The sequence below is a fragment of the Bradysia coprophila genome, unplaced genomic scaffold (assembly GCF_014529535.1).
Source record: "Bradysia coprophila strain Holo2 unplaced genomic scaffold, BU_Bcop_v1 contig_232, whole genome shotgun sequence".
NCBI lineage: Eukaryota > Metazoa > Arthropoda > Insecta > Diptera > Sciaridae > Bradysia > Bradysia coprophila.
Window position 1 is genome coordinate 2,963,025 of NW_023503493.1, and position 25,922 is coordinate 2,988,946.

General features: G+C 34.6%; 1 protein-coding gene across 3 annotated transcripts in view; it reads left to right on the forward strand.

The window, feature by feature from the left end:
• The window catches only part of LOC119075869 (B-cell lymphoma/leukemia 11A), a 73,255-nt gene that overhangs the window by 14,092 nt on the left and 33,241 nt on the right, over positions 1–25,922 (forward strand). Inside the window, exon 1 of one of the 3 annotated variants that reach the window (XM_037182429.1) lies at positions 20,143–20,510. The exons of the other annotated variants lie outside the window; for them this stretch is intronic. Within the exon in view, the coding sequence (XP_037038324.1) occupies positions 20,399–20,510 (112 nt within the window). The 5' untranslated portion in view covers positions 20,143–20,398. Of the gene's footprint in view, positions 1–20,142; positions 20,511–25,922 lie in introns of those variants that run through there. 3 annotated transcript variants of the gene reach the window in all.

A 25,922-nucleotide genomic window follows, 5' to 3' on the forward strand; every position in this document is an offset into this window, starting at 1 on the left:
CACGATGGATGTGTGAATATTATACATTTTTAACCCATTCATGACAACCGTGAGAAATGAATATATTTCAAAATTGTGTCGGTAAAGCATATAATACAAAACTAACCGTACACGATATATCAACAGGGTCATATGTGTGTGATGTCTTTAGTGAAAAAGACTAAGAACAATTTATTAACCTTTTGTTGGGCTGTAGAAAAATGACAAAAATTTACATTGGTCTCTCCTCGCAGCCAGAGTCTCAATTGGTCATATGAATTCGTTATTTTTTCTCGTTTGTGTCAAATCACAATAACATCTCTCTTGTTGAAAGTATCCGTGTTTTGTATTAAATTTTGTCAAAAGAATGTCAGAAAAAAAATGTTTTTTTTTTCATTCTGTCGCTTGATTTTAATAATGGGATGAAGAATATGATGTGACAAATTTGGTAAATGGGTTTTCTCGAACATTTCATTCAGCATACAGATCGTCGTTTTATCGGATTGATAAAACCTTATTTCGGTCAGGTAATAAGTTTCGTCGACGGCTATTGTTTGCTTTTGTTTGCTGGAATCAAAAAAATATTTCATTTTCGTGACTTTTCGAATCAAAATGGCTTAAGCCGTGAATGCTGTTGTCCGCACCGAATTGCATATTATAGCGACACAAGAATTCGTCGTATGGGCGATAAATAGGAAATGAGCGAAACGATGTCGAAAATATTCCTGGAAATCATATTTCGATTCGGCCATTTATAAACGGCAAGTGGTTCGACACATAAAGATTTAAATCTGTTACTTCTTTTGATTAAATCATAGTTTGATTCATAATCTTCTACTTCTTTAGTTTGACCATACGTTTTGCTATAAGAGAAAAACCTAGCTAGAGATCATCATTCATTGCTGACGTGTCGTTGTCAATAACAGATGCTTGACAGTTGTATGACTGTATGACTGAAATTTTGGTAAATTTCTTGTAATTTTCGGTAAATTTTGGTAATTTCAGTAAACAAAATTGTCAATAATAGGCCCTGGTTTGTATAGAATGTGGAAGCAGTCTCCATAAAATCAATTTGATCGACTCGATTAATTGCGACTTTGCAGTTTGAATGAATCTAGCGGAAATTTACCAAAATTTACCGTAAAATTACCAAAATTTACCGGAAATTTACGGGAATTTTAAAGAAAAATAAACAAAATTTGCAAGAAATTTACCGGAAATTTACGGGAATTTTACCGGAAATTTACCAAAATTTACAAGAAATTTACCGGAAAATTACCAAAACTTACCGGACAATTACCGGAAACTATCTGTAAATTACTGTCTGGGTACATTTCAGTAAATTGAATCCTCAATTTTAGCCTTGACATTTATTTTGTGACTACACTTAAGCTTCAGGCCACTTTCAAGTCTGTATCTTATCTAAACTAAGTCTCTCATCTACGTTCCATATATCCATCATTAACACACACAAGAAATCAGAAAAATGACCTGCGGTCGCATAGTTAAATTCTGGAGCTAAGGTGAGACTGGAGGCAGTCGTGGTTTTTGTACCAAACGAAATTTTATCATTTGCTTTGATCCACCTGTAACTCTTCCACAATTTCCCTCGTCCCTTAGGCCAATAAATTTTCTGCATTTTTGGACAGATTCAAGGGACAAAGTGAATTTTTATCCAAACACAAAATTGTATTTCTATTGACCGCAGTTTTCTTTACAAAAATTTATTTTATTTTTCGTTCGGACAATAAAAACCCGTAAAAACAGTTTACATGAATGGGACATTGTCCGACACATTTTGTGGGAAGAAAAATCTATTTAATTTTACTTTTATTTCCAAATAAACAAGTGGCTCCTCAACAAGATAAATGGATTGGTGCACGAAAGAATGGAATAGAAGAAGAAAAATTATGACGAGCAAAAGGATTAGTAATTTATCTCTCTCTCCGTTCTTCAATAAAAATGTGTGGCCATATGCACTACTCATGCATGCAGTTCAAAATAACATCTAGATGCTGCAGTTTAAGACATTTATGATGAATATATGGGTTTTTTTTTCTATGGTCGCAAAGGCATTGTGTACATGAGGGAATTTTGTGATTTTGTTTCGTTTTTACCTTTTCCGTGTGCAATGTGGCACATTTTGTGGATCGTGAGAAATGTAGAAAATAATTATATTGTAATGCACTCGTGAAAAGGTGTACAAAAGCGCATAGTACTCTCCGGTGTACACACACACACAAATTATACAATTTCGTCTTATATAACCACCATGCAGACCATAATGAAACATTGATGAAGAACAGTACAATCGCGACTTAAATGCACTTGCTATTTAATGAACAATTTTTTTTTTGTTTTTTTTTTTACTTCTCTCGGTGCTGTTGTTCATACATATAATTCGCGTCAAAGTATAATGCTCTTCGTGCAATTGTTGAATGTTACAACGAAACAACAAAAAAAATTGTGAATTTAGCATCGCGATTAAATAATAAATGAAAAAGAAGGTAATGATATTAAGAAGAAAATTGTTCAGAAAAATATGTGGAAAAATCTTCCGCATGCGGTGTTATTAGCGCGAAATATTTCTTTTTATTTTTAATTGTGTACAATATTCAACATTATTATGATCTAAATAACATGCATCATTATATGAGAACATTCTCACTATTGTATCCAGTATCAGCCATAGGTTCCATGACCACATATGTACGTTATAGTCGCAGCGAGAAAATTATTACAATTTACATTTTATGTGTGATGTGTTGAACACTTCATTTGAATGTAATTCCCGCGCTTTTTACGCCAAATACTTAACACTCGGACGATGGTAATTAATTAATCATTCATTCGTATTCCAGTGCATACAGATGATTGTGTAGCGCTTCTTTTTTTCAGGCTCGTGCGAATGGTGAGTCTTGTCAATTTTTTCGGTCATAGAATGTTATTTGAGAGAAATTTTCTTTTCTTTTCTCTTTTCTTCGGGTTTGGGTACGATGTCAGACGGCAAGCATATGACCAGTATTGGTTTCGGGTCTATTACTTCCATCGATCAAAGTAATATTAATCAATTGATTTCAAATCTTGTACTTCAATTTTTTTAACATGCATTTTACTAGATAAAGAACCACGTTACCCAGAGCTTGTCATTACTTTTTTCGTCGTTATCGACAACAAATGAATATTGAATAGCCGTAGTGATCATTGAGCTTTTTGTACCGAAATTATTAACTTAATCTGAGGGCAGATTCCGCATCTAGATTATCAGTTGTGTTCTAACAACAAGTCCATCGACTGTGGTTGCTGTTACTAATGAAACACCGAGCAGCGAACTACCGTTATTACGATTGTTTTTTGCCATTGATGCTCCAAAGGAACGGAATTTTGGGGATTTACCAGAAGAATTTTTCATCTTACAAATACGTTCGAGCAATTTACCGTTATCGGCAAATTATAACGGTAATTCCATTAATTTTATTGGTAAATCCATATAAAACAACGCTCGAATATTACCATCCATTACCATCCATTATTCATCGTTTGACAAAGTGTCAACTGAGTCACCGTAGCTGAGTGTTTCAAATGGAACTGAAAACTTCTTCGAGACTTGTTCAGCTGTTATATTATGTGCACTCATTTTGAAAGTAGATTCGAAAAGAAATTTTTGACTCCTCTCTTCGGGAATCGAACCCGAGTCTTCAGTGCACACAGCTGTCCCAGAATTTATTTTTGGGAATTTTATTTCTGAAAAAATCGGAAAAATTCCGAACAAAATTTCAGATTTTTGTGTGGCTTTCTCAGAAGTTTCAGAATTAACATTCCTAAGGAAATATGGCCTGATCTGTCCTCACCACTAGACCAACGAAGCATTCATTCATTTCAAATCTAATTTGGAACGTTTGTTACACATGTTCATGTTCGTTGACATTCTGTGTCAATTGTCTCGAGTTGATTTTTAATAATTTTGAAAGAAAATTATTTTCGTCACAAGTTGCACGTGTATGCCTATTGATTGAGAGCACAGGCACTAAGCGTCTGATCTGACCCACTATCTCTTTCGTCCGATTCAACTCTTGGTTCGGATTGAAATCAAGTCAATGAAAGTGTAAAACAGGTATGGTCTATTACCCGCCCGGAGGACATAAAAATTTGATTTCCGCCATGAAACGCACTCATTTACATATTATTTTGACACAATTTGTGAGTGCGTTTAAGATGAATTTTTCGATTGGCCATACCTGTTCTGTACTTTCATTGAATCAAGTTTGTCAATCATTAAAATCGGTCGATTTATCTTGAACGCATTCATTGTTCCTGTCAAAATAATATGTAAATGAGTGCGTTTGAATCCGCTTTGAAATTAGTTATGTCATCTACGGGGACATTTTAGACCTAGTATAGTTTACATTCTTTGATTAATAGTCTATTTTGGTATCGTTGCGTACGGGCCTGCCATAGCCATTGTGGTGAGCTATAAATATTTTTTTTTGTTCAAAAAGAATGTCGACAGAGGAAAGATATAGACAATTATTTGTATTACAAGTATTATGCCATGAGTGTATTTCATACCACATAGAGGAAGATATGCGACTCGGTTACAATTGTATATTGTTTCGTTTATTATTTATGATATTTTATGGGTTATGATGAACGAAAATTAGTTTTTTTTTCGTACGTTCTATTTGTACAGCTAATTGATAATAAGCTCTGTGATGTTACCATTTTTTACTTATTCTGTGAATAATACAATAGACCGTATCGCTCGACTCAGACTCAGTTCAATTCTGTTAACACTAGAAAAGAGAGAGAGAGAGAGATGGAGATGGTGAAAAAATTCTTTTAAGAGAATTTATTGTGTTCGAGAACGATCTGAAACCACTTTTCTATTGTGAAAAAGGTGACCTCCTACTTCACCTAGTTACATTTCCAAGCTGCCACAAAAAATGTTGAATGAAACGAAATACAACAAAAAAATGCGATCGCCATTCTCTCACCGAATTAATTTCAATCAAATCAAATATTTCTTATACAAAATGGCCACATAACAAAAAAAAATGTAATTTTACGACTCGCACGATATACCAATAGCCGTTCGAACAAAATATAACTTGGACCTACTTCCACTCAATAAATACATAACCAGTCAAGTCACCAATCACCATTCATAAAATTATATTTTAATCGGTGTATATAAGGTAACTGCCGAAGGCTAACAACATCACCAGCTCGCGATAGGTACCAAACAAAGCAGTGTAATATCATGAAGAGAAATAAAAAACAAACAAAAAATCTTGCTCTTATAATGTTACCATCAAAATTATAGTCCGGTTGTGACATGTGGCGGTTCAATCAGTCATGTGTACATAAATATGAATGTGCAGTGCGATTCAAAGAATCAACCACAAAAATATTTTCAATATCAATCCCACTTCACTGAATGTTGAGTACGTACTTGGCTTATCTTAAACAAAAGCATGTGAAAATTTCATCGGATAACGTTCGAATTGATAAAAATCGACAGCTTTAAGTATATCACAAGTAATTCGTTTTAGCAATAATACCGAGAATGTTTGAGTCGCGTGTTCCATTCTGATATAATGATGATTGAGGACACAAGATGGATTCGTTACACAATCAAATTGAGGATGATCTAACTCCTAAGAACCGGAATTATGTTTTGGAAATTTGAATAATATCCCGGATGGTGAAAACCCAATCGTAATTTAGTCGTAAACGTACCAACATTAAGTACTCCTTTTCCGAGTACTTTTCTAGCGAGTTATAAGGAAAATGTAGTTCAAAATTTAAGATTCCGTAACACCGAAAATCTTAGTCTAATTACGAGTGTTAGGATAACAAGTCCTAAGTAAATCAAATCATATTTTAGGAGCAAACGTTTCAACAACGTTCACTACTACATTTCCGGCTACATTTCTAGCGAATTCTAAGGAAAATTTCTATCAAAATTGAAGAACATCTAAACACGTAAAACACCTAAAGCCTTACGAGTGTTAGGATCATGCTTAAAAAATCAAATCCTTTTTGACGCAAACGTTCCAACAACATAAAGTACTCCGTTTCCAACCACTTTTCTAGTGAATTATAATCAAAATGTAGTTCAACATTGAAAATTCCATAACAGAAGTCTTAAGATCTTTGTCTAGTTACAAGTGCTCAGGATAACAGGTCCTAAGAAAATCAAATCGTTTTTTTGGTGGCAAAGGTTTAATGTTCCGTTTTCGACCACTTTTCTAGCGAATTCTAAGGAAAATGTAGTTCAAAATTTGAGATTCCACGACGAAAATCCTAAAACTTTGCAAAATTACGAGTGCTCAAGATAACAAGTCCTCAAACAATCAAATCATATTTTAGGCGCAAACGTTCCAACAATACTAAATACTCCGTTTCCGAGTACTTTTCTAGTGAATTATAAGGAAAATGTAGTTCAAAATTTAACATTTTGCAACGAAAATCCTAAGACATTTGTCTAATAACGACTGTTAAGGATACAAGTGCTAAGACCTCACAAACCTTCAGCACACACTCAACTCGACTATTTGATGTTTAAATTTCAACAAAAATTATTCCTACCGTAACGCGTTGCCATTGGTCCAGTTTGTTTCGACAAATACGCGGCGGGAGATCGACTTTTTTTTTGTTTTGTTTTCATTTCGATCATTGATGTGTTACTGTTCGCTTTATGTTATGTACGAGTTCAAAGAAAGAAAAGAAAAACATTTTTTTGTTCTGCAGTTTATTGCGATGAAATGCAAGACATTTTCTGACGCCATCATTCGGTCCATTAAATAAAGAACTGAGTCCCGAAAGTTATGATTTATTCATAGTAAATGAGGGGATAGACGTGAACCGAGAAACATTTCTCACAAGAATAAAAAACCATTTTTGTTCCCTGTAATAACCGTCAACAAATCAAAATGTGCAATCTCATTCCGATCGAGCCGCATTTGCACGTCCTTGTTTTTTTTGCATTAAACTGAATGGCAACGAACAAGACAAAGTTCCGAAGACAATAGAGCTTCTTTAATTAAAGTCAATCTCTCAATTCAACCACAAAAATGCATCACACAAATCCATTCGCGGTTTCTTTCCATCGAACAACATTTCTCAAATTGATGTATGGGTCATCGTATTCGTTTTTTTTTAATTCGTTTGCTGTGTATGCACAAAACGGAAAAATATTTCTCGTTATATACATTTCGATCAAAGCGAATGGATGATAACGATCGATCTTCTGTTCTGCTGCCTTTGAATATTACATGTACGTATGTATACTCACAGTGGTGAGCCGGCGATTGCATTTTAAATACGAAAAACAGAGAACTGTGGAAGAGATTTTTGCATTTATATTTATTGTGATTAAAATCAGTTGACCGCAAGGCCATCAAAATGTTTCAACATATTTTATAAGAAAAGAAAAATGAAAAGAAAAACGAAACAACGATACCACATATCAATAAAATGTAATAAATAAATAATAAAAAAAAAACATAAACAAAACAGTTTTATGGCCAACAAACGAAAACGGAAAAAAAGCCGCGCGCTCTATCCGCTTCGTTTGAATGGTTCGCTCTCGTGTGCAGTCTGATCTTTAAATTGAAAATTTTGCTATTCATTTTCCTGATCTTTTTCTTCGTTTTAATTTGTTTTATTCTATTCAGAAACTCAATAAAATACAATCAATTGATTCAATTAGGCTTTCACAGTCGGCAAGCATATCACCAGTATAATTGTCGAATCAACTACTTCGTTTGTTTAACCTACGTCTAGTGTTTGGTACAAAATCTATTACTTCATTAGTTTTAACATTAATTTTGCTATTTATAAGAGAACCAGAACTAGTCGCTTATTGTTGTCGTCATTCTGGATAACATAGAATTAACTGCAAAAGGTTGTGTTGAAGTAGTTGGCAAGCATTTTTATAGTCCTACTCGAGATAGATAGATTAATTAATGGTAAAGGCAGAGCGTATCATTGGAAATTCTTTTTACTGAAACTTCTGAAAATTACTGAAACTTATCAAACTCACTGAAATTTACCAAAAATCTTTGTCTGTAAATTTTCATTAATTTCTGGTAAATTTTTGGTGAATTATGGTAAACTTTCGGTAAAATTCTGTAAATTACGGTAAAATTTCGTAAATTATCTGTAAAATTTGGTAAATTTTCGGTAAAATTTGGAAAATTCTAGGTAAATCGTAAACTTTCGGTAAATTTTCTGTTTATTTCGGAAAATTCTAGGTAAAATTTGGTAAATTCTCGGTAAATTTTCGGTAAAATTTTGTAAATTAAATTTCAGGTTAAGGCCCGTCATTGGGAAATGACAGGACAGTTTCCCGAAAATGTATGGAAAATTTTATCACAAAAATTCACCGAAAAAATTCAAAGAAACTCACCTCTTATGCTTTCCATTGTATTCGGGCATAGTCTCTTTAGGTCGCCAAGGCATATTTGAACACTAAACACTTTTTACTCGATGCAAAAACAAAAAGTTTTTTTTTGTTTTGTCGCGACAAAAACACAGAAAATATTTCGACACAGTTGTGACACTCCGCTACTATAAGTACTAGAATGAATGTTTGCTGTGTTCACTTCGGCGGTAAAATATTTTCATTCAAAAAAGTGTCGGACATATTATAAAAATCATGAAACAGTTGACAAAGGGTAGCGTATACATTTAATAATGCTCATCGACCATTTTTTAAAGCTTTACGAGAGCTCAGCGGACATTCTTTCAACGATGGGAGAGCATTTATTAAAAATTGAGCCTCTCGTAAGACTGCGCTGAGCGTAAATTAATGTTCGTTCCTCTTTAGTAAGCTAAGAAGACTTCGCGAAGTCTAATTATGCCACCTCTTTGAATAAAAATATCGGCTGAGGTCGAATAATCCTCCGCTGAGTTTTAATAATTCTCCGCTGAGCTCTAATAATTCTTCGCTGAGCTTCAGGAAGTGTCCATTAGGCCTAAGCAAGTTGCAGGAAGGGTTAATGGAGCGAATCGGACACTCAGCGGAGATCTGCCAAAGCTAAGTGGAGTCTTATTAAATCATAGCAACAATTATTAGGTATCCGCTGATGCTTATTGAGTGTTCGCTTAGCTTCATTGCCTTACTACAACGTACTAAGGTCTGACGGACTCTTACTGAAGCCTAGCGGATAATTATTAGAGCTCATTAGAGGTTTGCCAAAGCCCAGCGGAGAATTATTAGAGCTCAGCGGAGAATTATTCGACCTCAGCCGATATTTTTATTCAAAGAATTGGCATAATTAGACTCAGCGAAGTCTTGTTAGCTTACTAAAGAAGTGAGAGAAGTTTCAATTTTAATAAATGTCCACCATCGTTGAAGTGTCGGACACTTTTTTGAATGAAAATATTTTACCGGTGAAGTGAACACAGCAAACATTCATTCTAGTACTAATAGCGGAGTGTCACAGTTGTGTCAAAATATTTTCTGTGTTTTTGTCGCGACAAAACACAAAGAAAACTTTCTGTTTTTGCATCGAGTAAAAAGTGTTTTAGTGTTCAAATATGCCTTGGCAACCCAAAGAGACTATGCCCGAATACAATGGAAAGCATAAGAGGTGAGTTTCTTTGAAGTTTTTCGGTGAATTTTTGTGATAAAATTTTCCGTACATTTTCGGGAAACTGTCCTGTCATTTCCCAATGACGGGCCTTAATGGTAAGACTTTCCATAAAATCATTGTCACAAGCCAAAAGGTCCATCCAAATCTCCAAGCTCTGTCACTTTGTTTGGGATACAATTCGTTTTGATTCTTAGTTTTCCATGAAGCATGGTGTCCGACACCGTAAAGATGTAATAAAGCCGTTTAATTGTTAGGTACAACGATTTCAATTCATTCCACTGGCGTTATCATGTGTAAGCGCATGTGGATTGAATAGAATTGGCTGCATTGAAATATCCTTTCCTTCCCTGTATAGTTTCATGAATCAATTTTCTTCGGGTTGTCTGTAGACATGAGTCGGAACCAAGAAATTTTCGCCTCAGTTTAGAATTTCGATTTAGTTTTAACTGAAAACGATTCGAAATAAACTCAGACGAGTGGTCTAACCAACACCTGCAAGTCACCACCTCATTTTGGGATTTTCCTCTTTTTTAACAATGTTCCGTCAAACTCACTACCCGATGCCATGTCATATTTCCCGATTGGCTTCAGCGCAATATCGAATTCTATTTATATAAAATAACAAACTGGCAAAATCCAATTATTTATTCAAATTAACCAAAACCAAAAGTTTGATCGAAACTGTTGACCGCAATTTATGTTCGCTTCAAAAATACATATAAGCTAAAGCGGAGCCAGTTTGTGTGTGTACGATATGTTTGTTATAACCACGTTGCCATGATGAAACGCATAAACATCACAAATTACAATATCGACTCAAGGTTTATTAGCCCTCATAAGACCGATTATTATTATTATTTGTACGTTTGCAGCCACATATATTCCCAGTGAATTATTCCGTTTTCGGTCGTAACGACGACGATCCACATTTAGCAAATTCCGTTTTTTTTTCTTTCTTTCGCTTCGTCAAAATGAAAAAGTAAAAATACCGAACCGATGGTTGGAAGAAAAGCTTTTCAGCGAAAACGGTTAATATATAAATATAATATTCGACGGAGACATGCACCGTTATTATTTATGGGGTTCGGTTCAGCGCTGCTGACATTCGGTCTGACAAAATTGAATTGGTTATTTTTGGTTTTTGGAAGAGCCAACCGAAATGCATATAAGATAAAGTTCACCACCACATTTTCTGGCAGCGTTCGCTTTTACATGTCACGTTTTATATGGGACATTCCGAACAGTTAGTCGCGTGCTACAAAGTTCCTCATTGACCTATAAACTGGATGCTGTGTCAGCTATGGTTTTCGGTGAAAAATCAAACTAATAATGTTCTCCACCTAAGCTTACGCCGTACGTTCACATCTATCAGTTTTTGAAGTTGTCCACTGCTCAGTTTGACCTGTTTGGTCGTTGAGGTAGCAGGTTGAGTTCAATTACACATTTGCGACAATTGGGATCAAAAAACGGTTCTATCAGAGAAATAGACTTGAGGAAAAATAAACCATTTTCTGACTATGTATTAATATGTAGGTTTGTTTGACGTTTAGAACGTCCCTTTGACAGATGGAAAAGACCATTTTTTGATCCCAATTGTAACTCAGCTAAATCCATTTGGCACAAAACATTTTTTTTCCCTTGAGAGCTATGTTGAGCCCAAAAAGTTGGTCTGTTTGTTTGAGGCTAAATTTTCACAATATTTTAGGTGTTGATATTGAACAAATATGCGCGAATGAGACACCAAATCATGGGGAAGACGTGACATTTTTACCAAAATATCGCCAAAAAAGATGATAATATCACCATCTAGTCGACATTATTGCCCAGAAATTATCACCCTGGACAATACTATCACTCAGAGTGGTATTACTACACAATTCTGTTCAAAATGTTATCATCGTTTGGACGATAAAATCATCGTTTGGGCGATAAAAACATCTTCTGGGCGATAAAATCATCTTCTGGACGATAAAATCATCTTCTGGACGATAAAATCATCTGCCGGGCGATAAAATCATCTTCTGGACGATAAAATCATCTTCTTGGCAATAAATTCATCTTCCTGTCGATAAAATCATCTTCTGTACGATAAAATCATCTTCTGGGCGATAAAATCATCTTCTGGACGATAAAATCATCTTCTGGACGATAAAAACATCTTCTGGACGAAAAAATCATTTTCTGGACGATAAAATCATCTTCTGGACGATAAAAACATCTTCTGGACGATAAAATCATCTTCTGGACGATAAAATCATCTTCTGGACGATAAAATCATCTTCTGGACCATAAAATCATCTTCTGGACGATAAAATCATCTTCTGGACGATAAAATCATCTTCTGGACGATAAAAACATCTTCTGGACCATAAAATCATCTTCTGGACCATAAAATCATCTTCCTGTCGATAAAATCATCTTCTGGACGATAAAATCATCGTCTGGACGATAAAATCATCGTTTGGGCGATAAAAACATCTTCTGGACCATAAAATCATCTTCTGGACCATAAAATCATCTTCCTGTCGATAAAATCATCTTTCGGTCGATAAAATCATCATCTGAGCGATAAAATCATCACCTGAGCGATAAAATCATCACCTGAGCGATAAACTCATCTTCTGGTCGATAACATCATCTGCTGGACGATAAAATCATCTTCTGGACGATAAAATCATCTTCAGTTTACCGAAATCCTAATTTAAGTCCTAATTTAACTGAAATGTCCCATATGTGAACATCGGGAACGACATCGCGTAACTTTCCAACAAATGGAAAAGATTCGCAAAATTTCTTCATCGAAATAAAATAAATTAGAAAATCATCGTGTCCAATGTAATGCCATTTAGCGGGCAGCATTACAACAACTGCACTTAACAACAACACAAAAAAATTGTCATTGGAAAATGCTCCGTCTTACACTCTCTAAGGAGACATCAGCATTTCGTTGAGTGTGTACATTGTGTACCAGCAAAAGACTTTTGTTTTAAGCGAAAACATAATTTAATAAAACATTGCCATCGAAAACCCGACAAGACTTTTTCGCCAAACGTACAACCATCGAGGAACAGAAAAGTCTTGTAACATTCTATAATAAACATTAAAATGCTGCATGAATAAGATCTATAGTTCGTGAGAACTAGATGGCTATCAAAAAGCGACTTATATTCGCTATTATATTGTGTGTGGTTGGTATTATAAAACTATAATTTCTTCATATATAACTACTTACATATATCAGTTGATATTATTATGTGCATCATATGCTTGCATACCTAATCTAATCTTAACTTCTGGTTACGGCGTCTCTTACTTCTTTTTTGTATTTATATTTTCTCTTCATCGTAAAATATCGTTTCTTTTTTCTTCTGTTTGTTTGTTTGTTTTGAGGGAGATGTATCCTAGATCTTGGCGGGCATGAGTTTGAAGATGATGTTTTTCATTTCTCTTTTCCAGTTTCTTGTTCATCGTTTTTTTTTCCTTCTCCTCTGGGTTTTTTGCATCAAACCGTTTGACAATTTTTTCTTCTTCTTCTCTACCTTCCACTTTTTTCTTCTTCTTCATCTTCAGCATCATCGTCTTCCTCCGTTGCGGTGATATGCATTCTTATTAACAACAAGACAACACATTGTGCATTTTGTATAAATATGCTGCAATTCATAAATTTGCTACTTTAACCCGACCTTTTCAAAGAAAAGAAGAAAAAAATTGTCGCCTGGTGTGTATACACATCGAGTGCATTATAAATGGAAGACATGGAAATATGTTTTACTTACAAGTTGTGCTGCTTCTCTTCATTTTTTTTTTGGTTTATTCGGTTCATTTATGCAAAACCATAACAAAATGTGCCGAAGTTCTGTTTGTGTCGTTGTCGTCTCTCTAAACATTTTATTGTTTTATCGATATGTTGTGGGCATAGACGGTGACACGGATCGATGATTTTTTATGTTTTATGCTTGATTTTTCGGTGACCCATTTAGTGTACGGGATAGGGATGGGTATATGTTACGACGATAAATGCAATGATGCATTCTATGAGGAATTAGTGATAAATTATGGTTTTAATCAGAGAATATATTGTTGGTAGAGAAGTGGTGCATCGAGATAGAGGTTTCCTTTGACTAATTTCGCTTGGAGTGGCAGCTGAATCTTCTCTAGTCAATCTACGCTAACTGCCTGCCTTTGAGCAAAATTTCCTTGATTTTCTCTTAAGTTTTGTCAAAGGTAGGCAGGTAAGTTACAATCAAGGTCTAAAGAGTGGATTTTGTAAGTGCATACACGCACTAACACAAAGCATACTTCTACAAATCCAAGGCAGATATAATGTGGAGGTAATCGAATTAAGACACAGGCCTAGCACAATAGTTCGTTTTCAATGACATTTTTGTTTAAAATGGTTAATTATGACTCTCTTCACATTACATTGTGTATAGTGACTTGCCAGCAGCGCTGTACTAAAGACGTACTAAACTGCGTTGAAATATTGAACAGATCCAACGATCTGGTGCAAAATCTTTTACTTCATTTGTTTTAACATAAATTTGGCTATAAATCACGGCGTTGATCCGACCTCATCTCTTGTCTTTGTCGTCACGGTCGATGACAGATGCTATTGTACATACAAGTGTCGACACTTCTTCATTAAGTTGTAATATTGCGTGAAGTAAAAATGAACCAAATTGTTTGATTTGTTGGAATGTTAAGGCTTAGCCGTTGCTGGTAATAACATTAAATGTTGTAGTTACCGCAAGCACATCACCTGACCGTTTTAGCTGGCACTTGTATAGTGATCTACTGACTGTGATTGTAGTGACCGTTACAGCCACCAAAGTTCATAGGCTCGCTTTAACATGCCTAATTTATTATGTTTTATTCAAATTAGTGGGTCATATGATTAACTTGTTTGAATGTGGCATAGATCCTCGTGAGAGAGTCATTCCACTCGACTTCGCCTCCACTCGTTCCACAAACATTCTCACTCAAGATTTATACTCACGCAAGCATTCAAATTAGTCTATCATGACTAATTCACTTGACCAAGGTTGCATACTAACGCCATTCGTCCACATTATTTCTTTGTGTCACACTGATCGTTTCATCGAACGAAAATGTGTCTCTTAATCAGCTTTGTTTTATGACTTCGAATTAATTGATCCAGCAACAACAATGATCAATTAATCACGCACACAATGCGCACTTTTGCCTCTAACGAATAACCAAACGAATGGACTCGATTGATGCTTTGGATATACAGAAAAATCCAAATGGTTGACAAGAGAAGGAGAGAAAGAGAGAGAGAGATTCTGTTAATAATATATTTTGTGGTCAATTAAGAATATTGTAATATGAATAATGTGACATTTCGCAATTTATGTGCGCTCGCTAACATATATCGCATTCACAGAGTGTGTGCTTCAATCTAACCCAGTCTCAAAGTCATAAAATATTGTTGGATATAACTAGATGTGTATGCCTTGGCTATATGACGTTTAATTTTGGTTTCATTTCTCGATAACCATATATAACCGAAGGCCTTACTGTGGTCATACCCATTGCAATGATCTCATAGTCTAGTTGGAACAGATAAAATCATAAAACATTGTTCGGCTATAATTGAACAAATCAACTAAATTCATCGTATATGCGATGGTAATTAAAAGTTGTGAACCAAAGACAATTTTGCGCTACGGTTATCGTTATTGGTTCTGGTTTTCTTTGTCGGATTGACCATTTTGTATGGTATCGAATCACGAATTGACCAGAAAATGCAATGGTCACGCAATGGTGAGTAACTGCGGGAGAATGACACTCATTGCTACAATTCAATTGAACTGTCACTATTCACCACCACATTAGAAGAGCGTAATTTTATTACGACAAGGCATAATTCATCGAAAACGGTTATACTAAGCGTTCGATGCAAATAGTTGTTGTTGGATGAAACTAGGTTGATTAAAGTGTATGGATGTCATCATAATTACACTTTTGCCAGATCGTAATTGGTGTAATAATTTCGTAATAAATACTTGTTTCTAATCGTTTTGAACACCTTCATCAGGATAAATGAAATTTAATTTCTGTAATCGTTTAATCCTTGTACATTCAATGAAACTCACTGTGGACAATTGTTAGCACCGAGCCCATTTCACCGAGACCAATTCAAGAAAGCGGTTAGATTGAACGGACTCTTTGAACAAATAGACTGAATGTGTATACCACTCACTCGATATAAATGCGCGCCTTCAGTTAAATACAATTTGATATCAATTTGATTGTCACATTTTTATTAACACGATTTTGTAGATTAAAAATTTTTTTTTTTTAAATTGGTTGTGGTCATTTGAGCAATGTTTCGGTTCTGCTTTTTTTTGGTTGTCATATATTTCGAACACAAACCTAGATCCAATATTTATATGGTGACAAACAAGCAAACAAACAACCAGACATTAATTAAAATGTTGTGTACAATTAGTGGAAAAAAGGCCGTAGTAAATTTCAGTATGATGTAATCGATGGTGTATGGTGTAGTATATTGAAGCTAGAAGTCGATAAAAAAAGAGTTGAAATGAATTTTCTGATGTGCAGGGCAGAGAATGTGGAGCTAGGCAATTCGATTAGGTGTTCGTTAATGTTTGTTCTTAAATCGATTATCGTAAAAAAAAAATAATTTGATCATCAAGTAGAGTAGAGTAGCTACTCACGACGCGAAAGAGACCTAATTCAAGTGTTTTCTTTGTTCTACTGTCAAGTTTGACATTGTAACAAAAACATTTGAATTAGGTCACCTTCGCGTCGCTATGTGTAGCTAGATGCTAGAGTAATGCAGCTACACATAGAAACGCGAAAGAGATCTAATTCAAATGTTTTCTTTGTTCTCCTGTCACATTTGACAGTAAAACCAAGGAAAAATTTGAATTAGGACTCTTTCGCGTTGCTATGTGTAGATGGAGTAAGTGTTGAGCGAATTGGAGGGCAGCCCGAGTAGCACCTACAATTTCAATAGACTTTTTGCAGTGTTGAATTACTTTGCTGACATTCATGCTGCTAGCAATTTTATAGAAATCATTAGCGCTACATTGAACGAAATATGGCGCTGCTCTCAAATTTACCCGAAACTTGGTTTCCTTATTTTTTTGTGATTCGCTGAAGAACTTGCATTACTTTCAGTGTTTGCCTACTCAATCTTGCGGAAAAAAATTCTTTGTTGTTCTCTTTCTCTCTATCAACAATTTCCACAAATTTATTAATTTCGTTTTTCTTCTCTTTTCAGGTGAGTGCTCATCCAACAAAAAAAAACGAAATCTTAACCGAGGCAGAGGTAACAATAGCGCTAATTGACATATCTCCCATTCGACAGTAAAAGATTGTGTAAAATCCGTATTGCACAACCAGACAATTGAAATGTTTTGTAGTAAATAGACCCAAATCGTTCGAAAAAATAAATAAAGAAAAACACTGCACGAACAACCACACACAGCAAAGGAACAAATTGACCATAAATTTTGAGAGCCGCAGCTCAATTATTTCGTTTTTAGTAAACAATCTCATAAATTTTATTTCTATTCTTATCTGGTACAATCCAACCGTTGGGTTCCATATTTCTTTCAGATTCCCTTTTCTCATCGTTTTTGTTTACCGTCTTCTTCTTTTACTTCGTTCAGTGTGCACAAAATAATGTGCTCGCAATTATTACTGCCAAAGTGGACCGACCGATCCTCATTGTTCTGTGTAACCTTCGTAAATTTGTTGTCTGTTTGTTGTTCCTTTTCGTCAAAAAGACATTACGACACACACTTAATTTACCATAAATTGTGTACGTAAAAACTTACAAATGAATTTCGGTATTTTTCTAACGCCTTGTCGGACATTCGCAATATAGATGTACGTCGGTGAATAGGCGCAATAAATGGGGGGCGTTTTGTTTTGACAAATTTTCGTAAATATTTTGGTTAAACATTATGGAAGTTGAGACTTAGACAAAACGGCTCTGATTGTTTTACAATCCATTTTTGGCAATAAAATTACATTTTTTTCTAGAGTTTTGTCCGAATTGCAATTTATCTATTTTTTTTTGCATATTTTATTGTCGTTTCGTTGTTCGGATAGTTTTGTTTGTCGGCATCGTTTTAGAGCATCCGCTTAGAAGAATCATTTTCGATATGTTTTCAGTTAGCATGAATTTTACGTCAACGATTAGGAGTAATTGAGTGGCACCAAATCCGAAACGATTTCTACAAAATTAATGGAATGTGGTGAAACACATTTCTATTGAAATCGTAAGTGTAGTGCTAAGATAAAGTTGCGCTGTACTCGAATTCACCCGAAACTTGGGTTCTGTGTGGAATTGTTCACACTTTACCAGATTTGATGAAGAGGCGACTTTTCTTTATCGTCAATATCGTCAGGTATGATTTATCGTTCTATGGACGATATTACGTTAATATCGTTTTAAAAAATGTTGTCGTTCATATAGGGCGACGATTCTCGTATTTTCGTAACTTCAAATATTCGTAACTTGACGGTTGCACGTAGAAACTCTTATTGCCTATACACAGAGAAATGTTAAGTTGGTACACATGCGGCGAGATAGAAGGAACATGTGAATGACAGCTGGCATAAATAGGAGAGAATGCGAGAGAATTTCATACGAATTCTCTCCCATAAGTGCCAGCTGTCATTCACATGTTCCTTCTATCTCGCCGCATGTGCACCAACTTAACATTTCTCTACCTGGACGATATTATCGTTTCCTTGGCGATATTATCGTGCACAAAACGATAATATCGTACCTGACGATATCGACGGTGCAGCAATATCCTGCCACCAACAACACTTAGCATAAGAAACGAAATGTTGACCGAAATTCTCATTAATTTTTGTTATTCCACAAACTTTCGCAATTTAAATCCTCCTCCTGACAGCACATCATCCAACAATTTAAAAGACTTGGAACAAACTATTGTTCAATCACACAATATCCAATAATCGATGAGTGGACGGTCAATAGCGTAACAGTGAAACCATCAGAATAAAACGAAAAAATTAAATGTCCTGCTACAAAAACCTACGTGTCATATACCCGGGCTGTGTTTTCTTTCTACTTTTTTTTTTCCTTTCTGTAGAGTGTTCGTCCAATTGTTGAATGGAAAAACTGAAATTAAATTCACTTTGTCCGGCAGAAAATAGCATTCCTGTCATATTTCGTTATGTCGTTTTGTTGTAAATGTTGCTGTTTGTTCAAGTGAATGGTCCACAGAAATATGATTGATCTTTGACGTACGAATGTGCTCTTTATCATAAAATGGTCAGAAAGATCGAAAGAAAAGATTTCTGTTCAAGATGCAATATGTGTAATTCAATAATGCAATGTGTAGGATTGCACAGTCGTTTCTCGTTTCGTTTTTTTAGTTATGCCATGCAACAAAGTTGTAAGATATGAATGGTCGAGAGAGATAGGACAAGAGAAAAAAAAATTGAAATTGTTGGCCACAAAAACTCTTCAATAAAATTATGCGCTTGAAGTGAATGTTGAATGATGGGTCTTTTTTCGGTGAACGGGAAAAAAATGCAAATGTTTTTCCACACAGCCTTCCATAAAAATGTTTTTTTTTTCTTGGTAAAGGGACATTGCCGAAAAAAGAACGAAACTTTTTGTTCTCGGTCTCCTTATAAAACATGAGTTGTGTGAGAAGATAAAAAATAATCTCGTAACCGTTGCGCAATGGCAAAACCGAATAGACCGGGAAAAAAAAATCTAAATAAATTTAAGAAAATTAATAAAACTGAAAGGTATGCGCACAATAAGCCGGGAGAGGTACAATGTGGATTTGATATATGAGGAGAACATCGAAAAAAATTAGCATAAAAAATGCCGTTACTGACAAACATTCCCAGGCTTTCAAAAAAACCTATTCCTCTGGGGTCTGCGAATGAAACTTAGGGTTACCCTTAAAAAACAAATGGGAAAAAAACACGAAAATTATTTAAAATGTAATCACATATTGCTTAAGAGAATTTATGAATAAAAAGGGACCCCGGTCTGAATGCGATGGTTAAAAAATGATCCCCTGAGCTGAGACGTTTTTTTATTCAATTCTATTTCATCAAAATATTCTTTATTCATTTTGGCTGATAAAATTTGAATAAAAAAAATTATCTTTTTCCAACTATTACCTACCTGAAATCTTGTTTTTTTCTTCTTCATCTCCCGGCTCATATACGTTTCTTTTACCTGACCTGCACCCCATAGAAAAAATGTAATGTTCAATATGATACTCAAACTGCATAACTATAAAAATCACAGAGAGTGAGAGAGAGTGGTTCAATATATGTAATCATGATATACGAAAATTGGTAAGGGACGGTGTCACCCCACTGGATTCACATCATCACGATGATCGTACAGAAAAAAATTTTAATTTTTGATTTTCGTTTTTTCTTTTGCTGTTTTCTCAATCATTTCCTCTCTCGCTCTGTTTTGCACATTCGAACCCAAAAAAAAAAATGATTTTTTTTGTTGTTGTTTCTACACACATCGTCCCTAACAACTTCTTTTTATACCAGACACAAAAACCATTTCAGTTTGGTTCAGTTATTGGTGAGGTCAACACAGAAAGAGAGTGATAGTTTTTTGAGGCCGCATAGATTTTCGGAATTGCGATTTTTAGTGTTACGAGTGTCGGTCGTCAATTTTTTCGATGTTTTGTGTGAAGGAATAGAAAAACAGTTTTTTTTGTGTGTATCGTGCGCGACTGACATTTTGGACGATTTGATCGCTAAGATTGCGAGATTTTAAGAAATTTGAAGACACACTTTCTATGTGCACGTTGGATTTTAATGTTAATGCTTACATGTTCTTTGTGAATTATTTGACCGCAATGTTGTCCACCAGCGAAGATGCAGGATTTCGTTCATTCAGTCCGCAAAGTAGTAAGTTTTTCGGAAAAGCTCATGTAATGTAAATGTTGAATGTTGAATCATTGCTCATTGATTAATCTAGTAAATATGACCGTTTTAATCGTCCATAAACGACTGAGCATGTCGTCACAAATTAAGATTCCTAAATCTACTACTTCCGTTGATCAAACTAAAAATCCATCAGGATGTGATGGAAAATCTTTTACTTCTTTCGTTTAAGTACACGTTTTGTTCATTGCTTATTTTCGTAGTCGTTGTCGATAACAGATGATCGTAATGACTCATATAGTGGGAATGGAAATGACAATGGGAATGGTAGTGGAAGTGATATCGCACGTTAACGAAAGTTAACAATCTGAGACTCATGTCGTACAATGAAATAGAACCTTAAACTCGCTAATAAATTTAAGGTTGTTTTTGTGTGTACCATTACTCATTCTAATGGTTTATTCGATCGTTGACTACCACCTTCTGATCAAAATGTACAAATTAATGCGTCACCCTATCAACATGATCAAAAAAAGCGCTACAAAGAGACAGAAAACTCACTAATTTTCCGCATACCATTAATCCACGTTCGGTTAACGAACGAATTTTATCGGAATTCAATCACTCTTCATAACAACTGAACCAATTAGCACCACTACACTATTAATGCCTCTCTCTGTTTAACAGTAAACAATAAACAATTCGTTTTACCGTTTCTTATTAGAAATATTAAACAGAATTCGAATCGGCAAACGTTCTATATTTATGTCACCTTTTTAATGACCAACTGGCACAAAGTAATTGCAAATTGGACGACCTATTTTTCCGACGACGACGGCAGAAGAAGAAAAAAAAACGGAAAAATTGGTTCGCGTAAAACCCCAAACGATTAAGTATCGCAGATAAAATACAGACGTAATTTCTACCAACAGCACAGAAATTTTCATCTAATTTTTATACATCGGGGGATGTAGAAATGTAATGTTTTAATACACTGTGTGGAGTCGGGGCTGTGCCATAATAAAAATCAAACGGAATATGGATGTCAGTTTTATATGAGTGGCAACATTTAGTACAAGAAATTGTTGTTGTTTGTGCTGTTAGTTTGTTGTTGTTGTTGCTGATTTCTCAGCGACTATTAATATGGAAATAAGATTGAGATAATTTGAAACACAAACCAATCGATATGGAAAATTAGATCCACTTCCAACAAAAATCATATTTTTTTTCTTCGCTCCGAAACTTATATATATATCCAACCCATCAAGTTAAGTTGTTTTTCCCGGGCAATACGGTTATGATAGAATCTGAATGGCAAAGCGAATATGGAAAGAAAAAACCACCCGACTGTTTGGTAAAGTTCTTATCAAATCGATGAGTGTGGTGGATTGCGAATATTATATTCACAGAGAGAGTGCTTGTGCGGAGGGTTTATTTATTTATCGTACAATATTCGCCAGAGAGAGAAACAAACCTTCACTCGTCTCCAATATCATAAATAAATCGTCGAACAAAATGCACCCACACTGGATCGGCAGCAATGAATTGATTGACATTGGCAGGACATTCACAATTTCAGGTCGAATTCATAATTCGCCTATCAGACACAGCCTTGACATCCGTAACATGAGCAGCCGGGGGAAAAAAAAGGGTGAAGACAAACGGTTTTATTAAATGTATCATCGGTTCTGTCAGAAATGTCAAAGGGGTTGGCTAAATGGAAGCAAATTTTCATATCTTTTTTTATGAAAATATGATTCCAATCGATGTGTACATGGGCTATACGTGGCATCATGGTCGATAAGATTCTCGGAACGATGAATGATTAGTTCATGAGGAGTACATGACGAAGCTTTCACTTCAGCACTAATGTCACTTATCAGCTCCATCGATTAACCGATGGAAAAGTGACTTCAAAAAACTTGAGATTTACGCATTACATTTCGTAACGCATCACAATATAGTCCGCAAATCTAGTACTTCCGTTGTTTAAAACTATTTTCAATGTTCAGTTCTAGATCTTTTACTTCTTTATTATTAGCACATTGATTTTGATACAAGATAAAACACGAGATCTCATCGCCTATTATTGCCACAATTGTCCGATAACAGATGGCTAAAAGATTGTGGCACGCCTTGAATCAATTTGTCAAAATCTGTCCAGGTTTAGGAAATGTACTAGATTAGCCTTGCAGTACTTTGACAGCTATTACATACAAATACTTTCGAATCATTTTTGTCGGAGCCCCTGCAGGTAATCTAGTACATTTCCCGATCTTTGAACATTCATAAATTACGTAACGATTTTTCTGAGCTGTCTCGAGATTTTGATGATAGCACTGAAAAAGCCACACGTAATTTCTGAATGACCCTTAGGCTATGTAGTGTATTACGATTTTGAAACACTCAAGGTAATACTGCTGAAGCTTCAGATGCGCTGTAGATGGCGTCAACTTTCTATGAAAAAGCAAAGATCACAAATTAGCATCTGATTTCTCTCTCTCTCTCTCTCATTTTTCCATATTTTTTTGACGCACCGTCGTCTTAGGGAATGCTTACCTGAGCATTCATAATCTCATTTCCCTTTCAAAATTAAAATTGTCTTTTCCATCCAATATTGACTGTCTATCACGCATTACGGCTGACACTTTACGTCTATTTGCGGACACAAAATACCGTGAATCGAGCACATCCATGTGCAAACAATTTGTTAAAATATTAAACCGACATGACTCGTTGCTGTTATCAGCAGCAATTAAGTACACACACACCGTGACAATAAACTGGACAAACATTGTGGGACAAAAACAAAGGCTATGAAGAAAAGTGTACACCACAGAGCGTAGCACAAAAAAAAAATTAAATAGAAATATCTCTGTCGAGTGTCTCAACAACTTTATATTATTTATAATAATGAAATGGTCGTAAATTTATGACTTAATTCATTATTCATCATTTTACGTAAAGCGAAAAACAATTAAACTAATAAATTTTAACTCACTTGACGCGATTGTTTGGTGTAAGTTTTATATGATGAAGGTATGATGATTGTGAGGATGCAGGGCTTGTTTTATGGAATTGTAATTCCGAAAAAATTCTGAAAAAAATCAGCAAAAATTCTGACATTTTTCAGATTTTTTCGGAATGGTTCGGACTTTTCAGATTTTTTCGAAATATTTCGGACTTTTCAGAATGATTAGGACTTTTCAGAATTTTTTCGGATTGATTCGTACATTTTAGAATTTTTTCGGAATGATTCGGACTTTTCAGATTTTTTCGGAATGATTCGGACTTTTCAGATTTTTTCGGAATGATTCGGACTTTAAGAATTTATCCGAATTAAAACTCTTCAAAATAAGCCCTGTGATGATGAGAGATCTGAGCTGTGTGTATAACATTTAAAACCATTTTCGGATGAAAAAGCAATATGATTTCATCATCATCCGTCCGTACACACAACAACGAATGCTTATTTCGAAAAAAAAGAATTTATAAATAAATATTTAAAATAGCTCAACCACCTTTTAATCATAATTCAAATATAGCTTTTCCAGTCTCTTTTCTATGACTGTACATATGTACATACGACGTCCACACACAATACCGAAAAAAACTGCCATTTATAGAGTCATTTTAATTATAATAATAATCTAACTTTGCTTACAGCTTAAATTCATAAGGTACTAAAGTAGTATAACGCGGAGAGAGTGAGTGAGCTGTGGTGTATGAATATCATTTAGATATACCGCACAGTACTGGTATGGTGCTCATATATATATATATATATGAATGAAACAATTTTTGTTCCCGTACATTATCGCATATCATTATCAGTATCAACATACAAAACACATACCTTTTTAAATGACAAATATTTGACAACATGTTTTATTGCGTAGGCGGACACAAAAAGTGTTTTTCTTATCAACAGGCGACGCGGTCATAAAAAAAATATTCGCCCAAAAAAAACCTCTGAAGTTTTACTTTTTTTTTTTTCGTTCGTTCCTACACGTTAAACAGAATTTATATTATTAAACAAATAAAATGTGGAGCGAGGTAAACGTTTTCAAATTTTATCTATGAATAATTTTTTGTGTTTTAACTTAATATAGTCTAAAACGGAACAACAGTGTTGTTGAGGTATTAAATGCACTGCTAACAGTTACAATGTATTGTGTGTATACGTTTAGCACATTGAGCGAATTTTTCCGATGAGTCTATAGGTGCTAATCTTCGGTCTTAATTTTACCAGCGGGGGGATAATATTGAGAATTTCACCAATTTTCACTAAACTTCACCAAAATTTCACTAAAACTTTCACGAAATTTAACTAAATTTCACCAATTATATTGAATGTCATCAAATGTCACTCAAAAATTCAGTAAATTTCCTCAAACTTCACTTAATTTCAATAAAATTTTTACTAATTTTTACCAAATTTCACTAAAATTCTCCTAATTTCATCGAAAATTCACCAAATTTCCATAAAACTTTCAGTAAATTTCACTAAAACTCATCAAACTTCCACAAATTATATTAAATTTCATCAAACTTAACACAATTTAACTAGATTTCACCAAATTTCACTAAGAATTACCCCAAATTTCATCAAAATTGACCAAGTTTCAATATAATTTTCACTAAACTTCACCAAATTTCACTACAACTTTAACTAAACTTCCACAAATTATTGAATTTCATCAAATTTCACACAAAAACTCACTAGATTTCATCAACATTCATCAAACTTCACCAAATTTCGCTACAAATTCAACTAAACTTTTACAAATTTCATCTCAAATTTCACTAAAATTCAATCAAACGTCACCAAATTTAACTAAAGTTTTTACTAAAGTTCCCCAAATTTCACTCAAAAATTCACCAAATTTCACAAATTTTTACCAAATTTACCAAACACTATAATTTCTTCAAATTTGGTGAATTTTTTAGTGAAACTTAGTTAACTAATTCTGAATATTGGGTCCTGCTTGGGAGAAAAAGAATAAAATTCTTTATGAAACACATGACTAATGATTGAGTCTATCATTATGTGATCCTTGTAGGGCTACTCTAGGCTTTGTAAGCTCAATGTCTGATTGGTTATATAACTTCTAACTTCGCGTTGTACGAATCTTTCAAACAAAACGCGCGTAATAAATCAAGCTTCGGGTAGATTCTAGTCGAATAATAATTTGACCAATGTTGCACCGTGCTGTGCTAAGGGAATAAGAGGCTTTTAAGCTTTCGAGCCTCTACTAGCGTCTACCTTGTTTTAAATTCTTGTCCAATTTCCAAATTATGTCTAATTCGTACAAAAATTTCTCTTTAAAAATTCGTCAAAAAAATTTCCTCAAAAAATGTGAACTAATCATATGACACCGACGACTGAACCAAAAGTCCCATACGACGCGGCAAGCATACCAAATGAAATGAAAA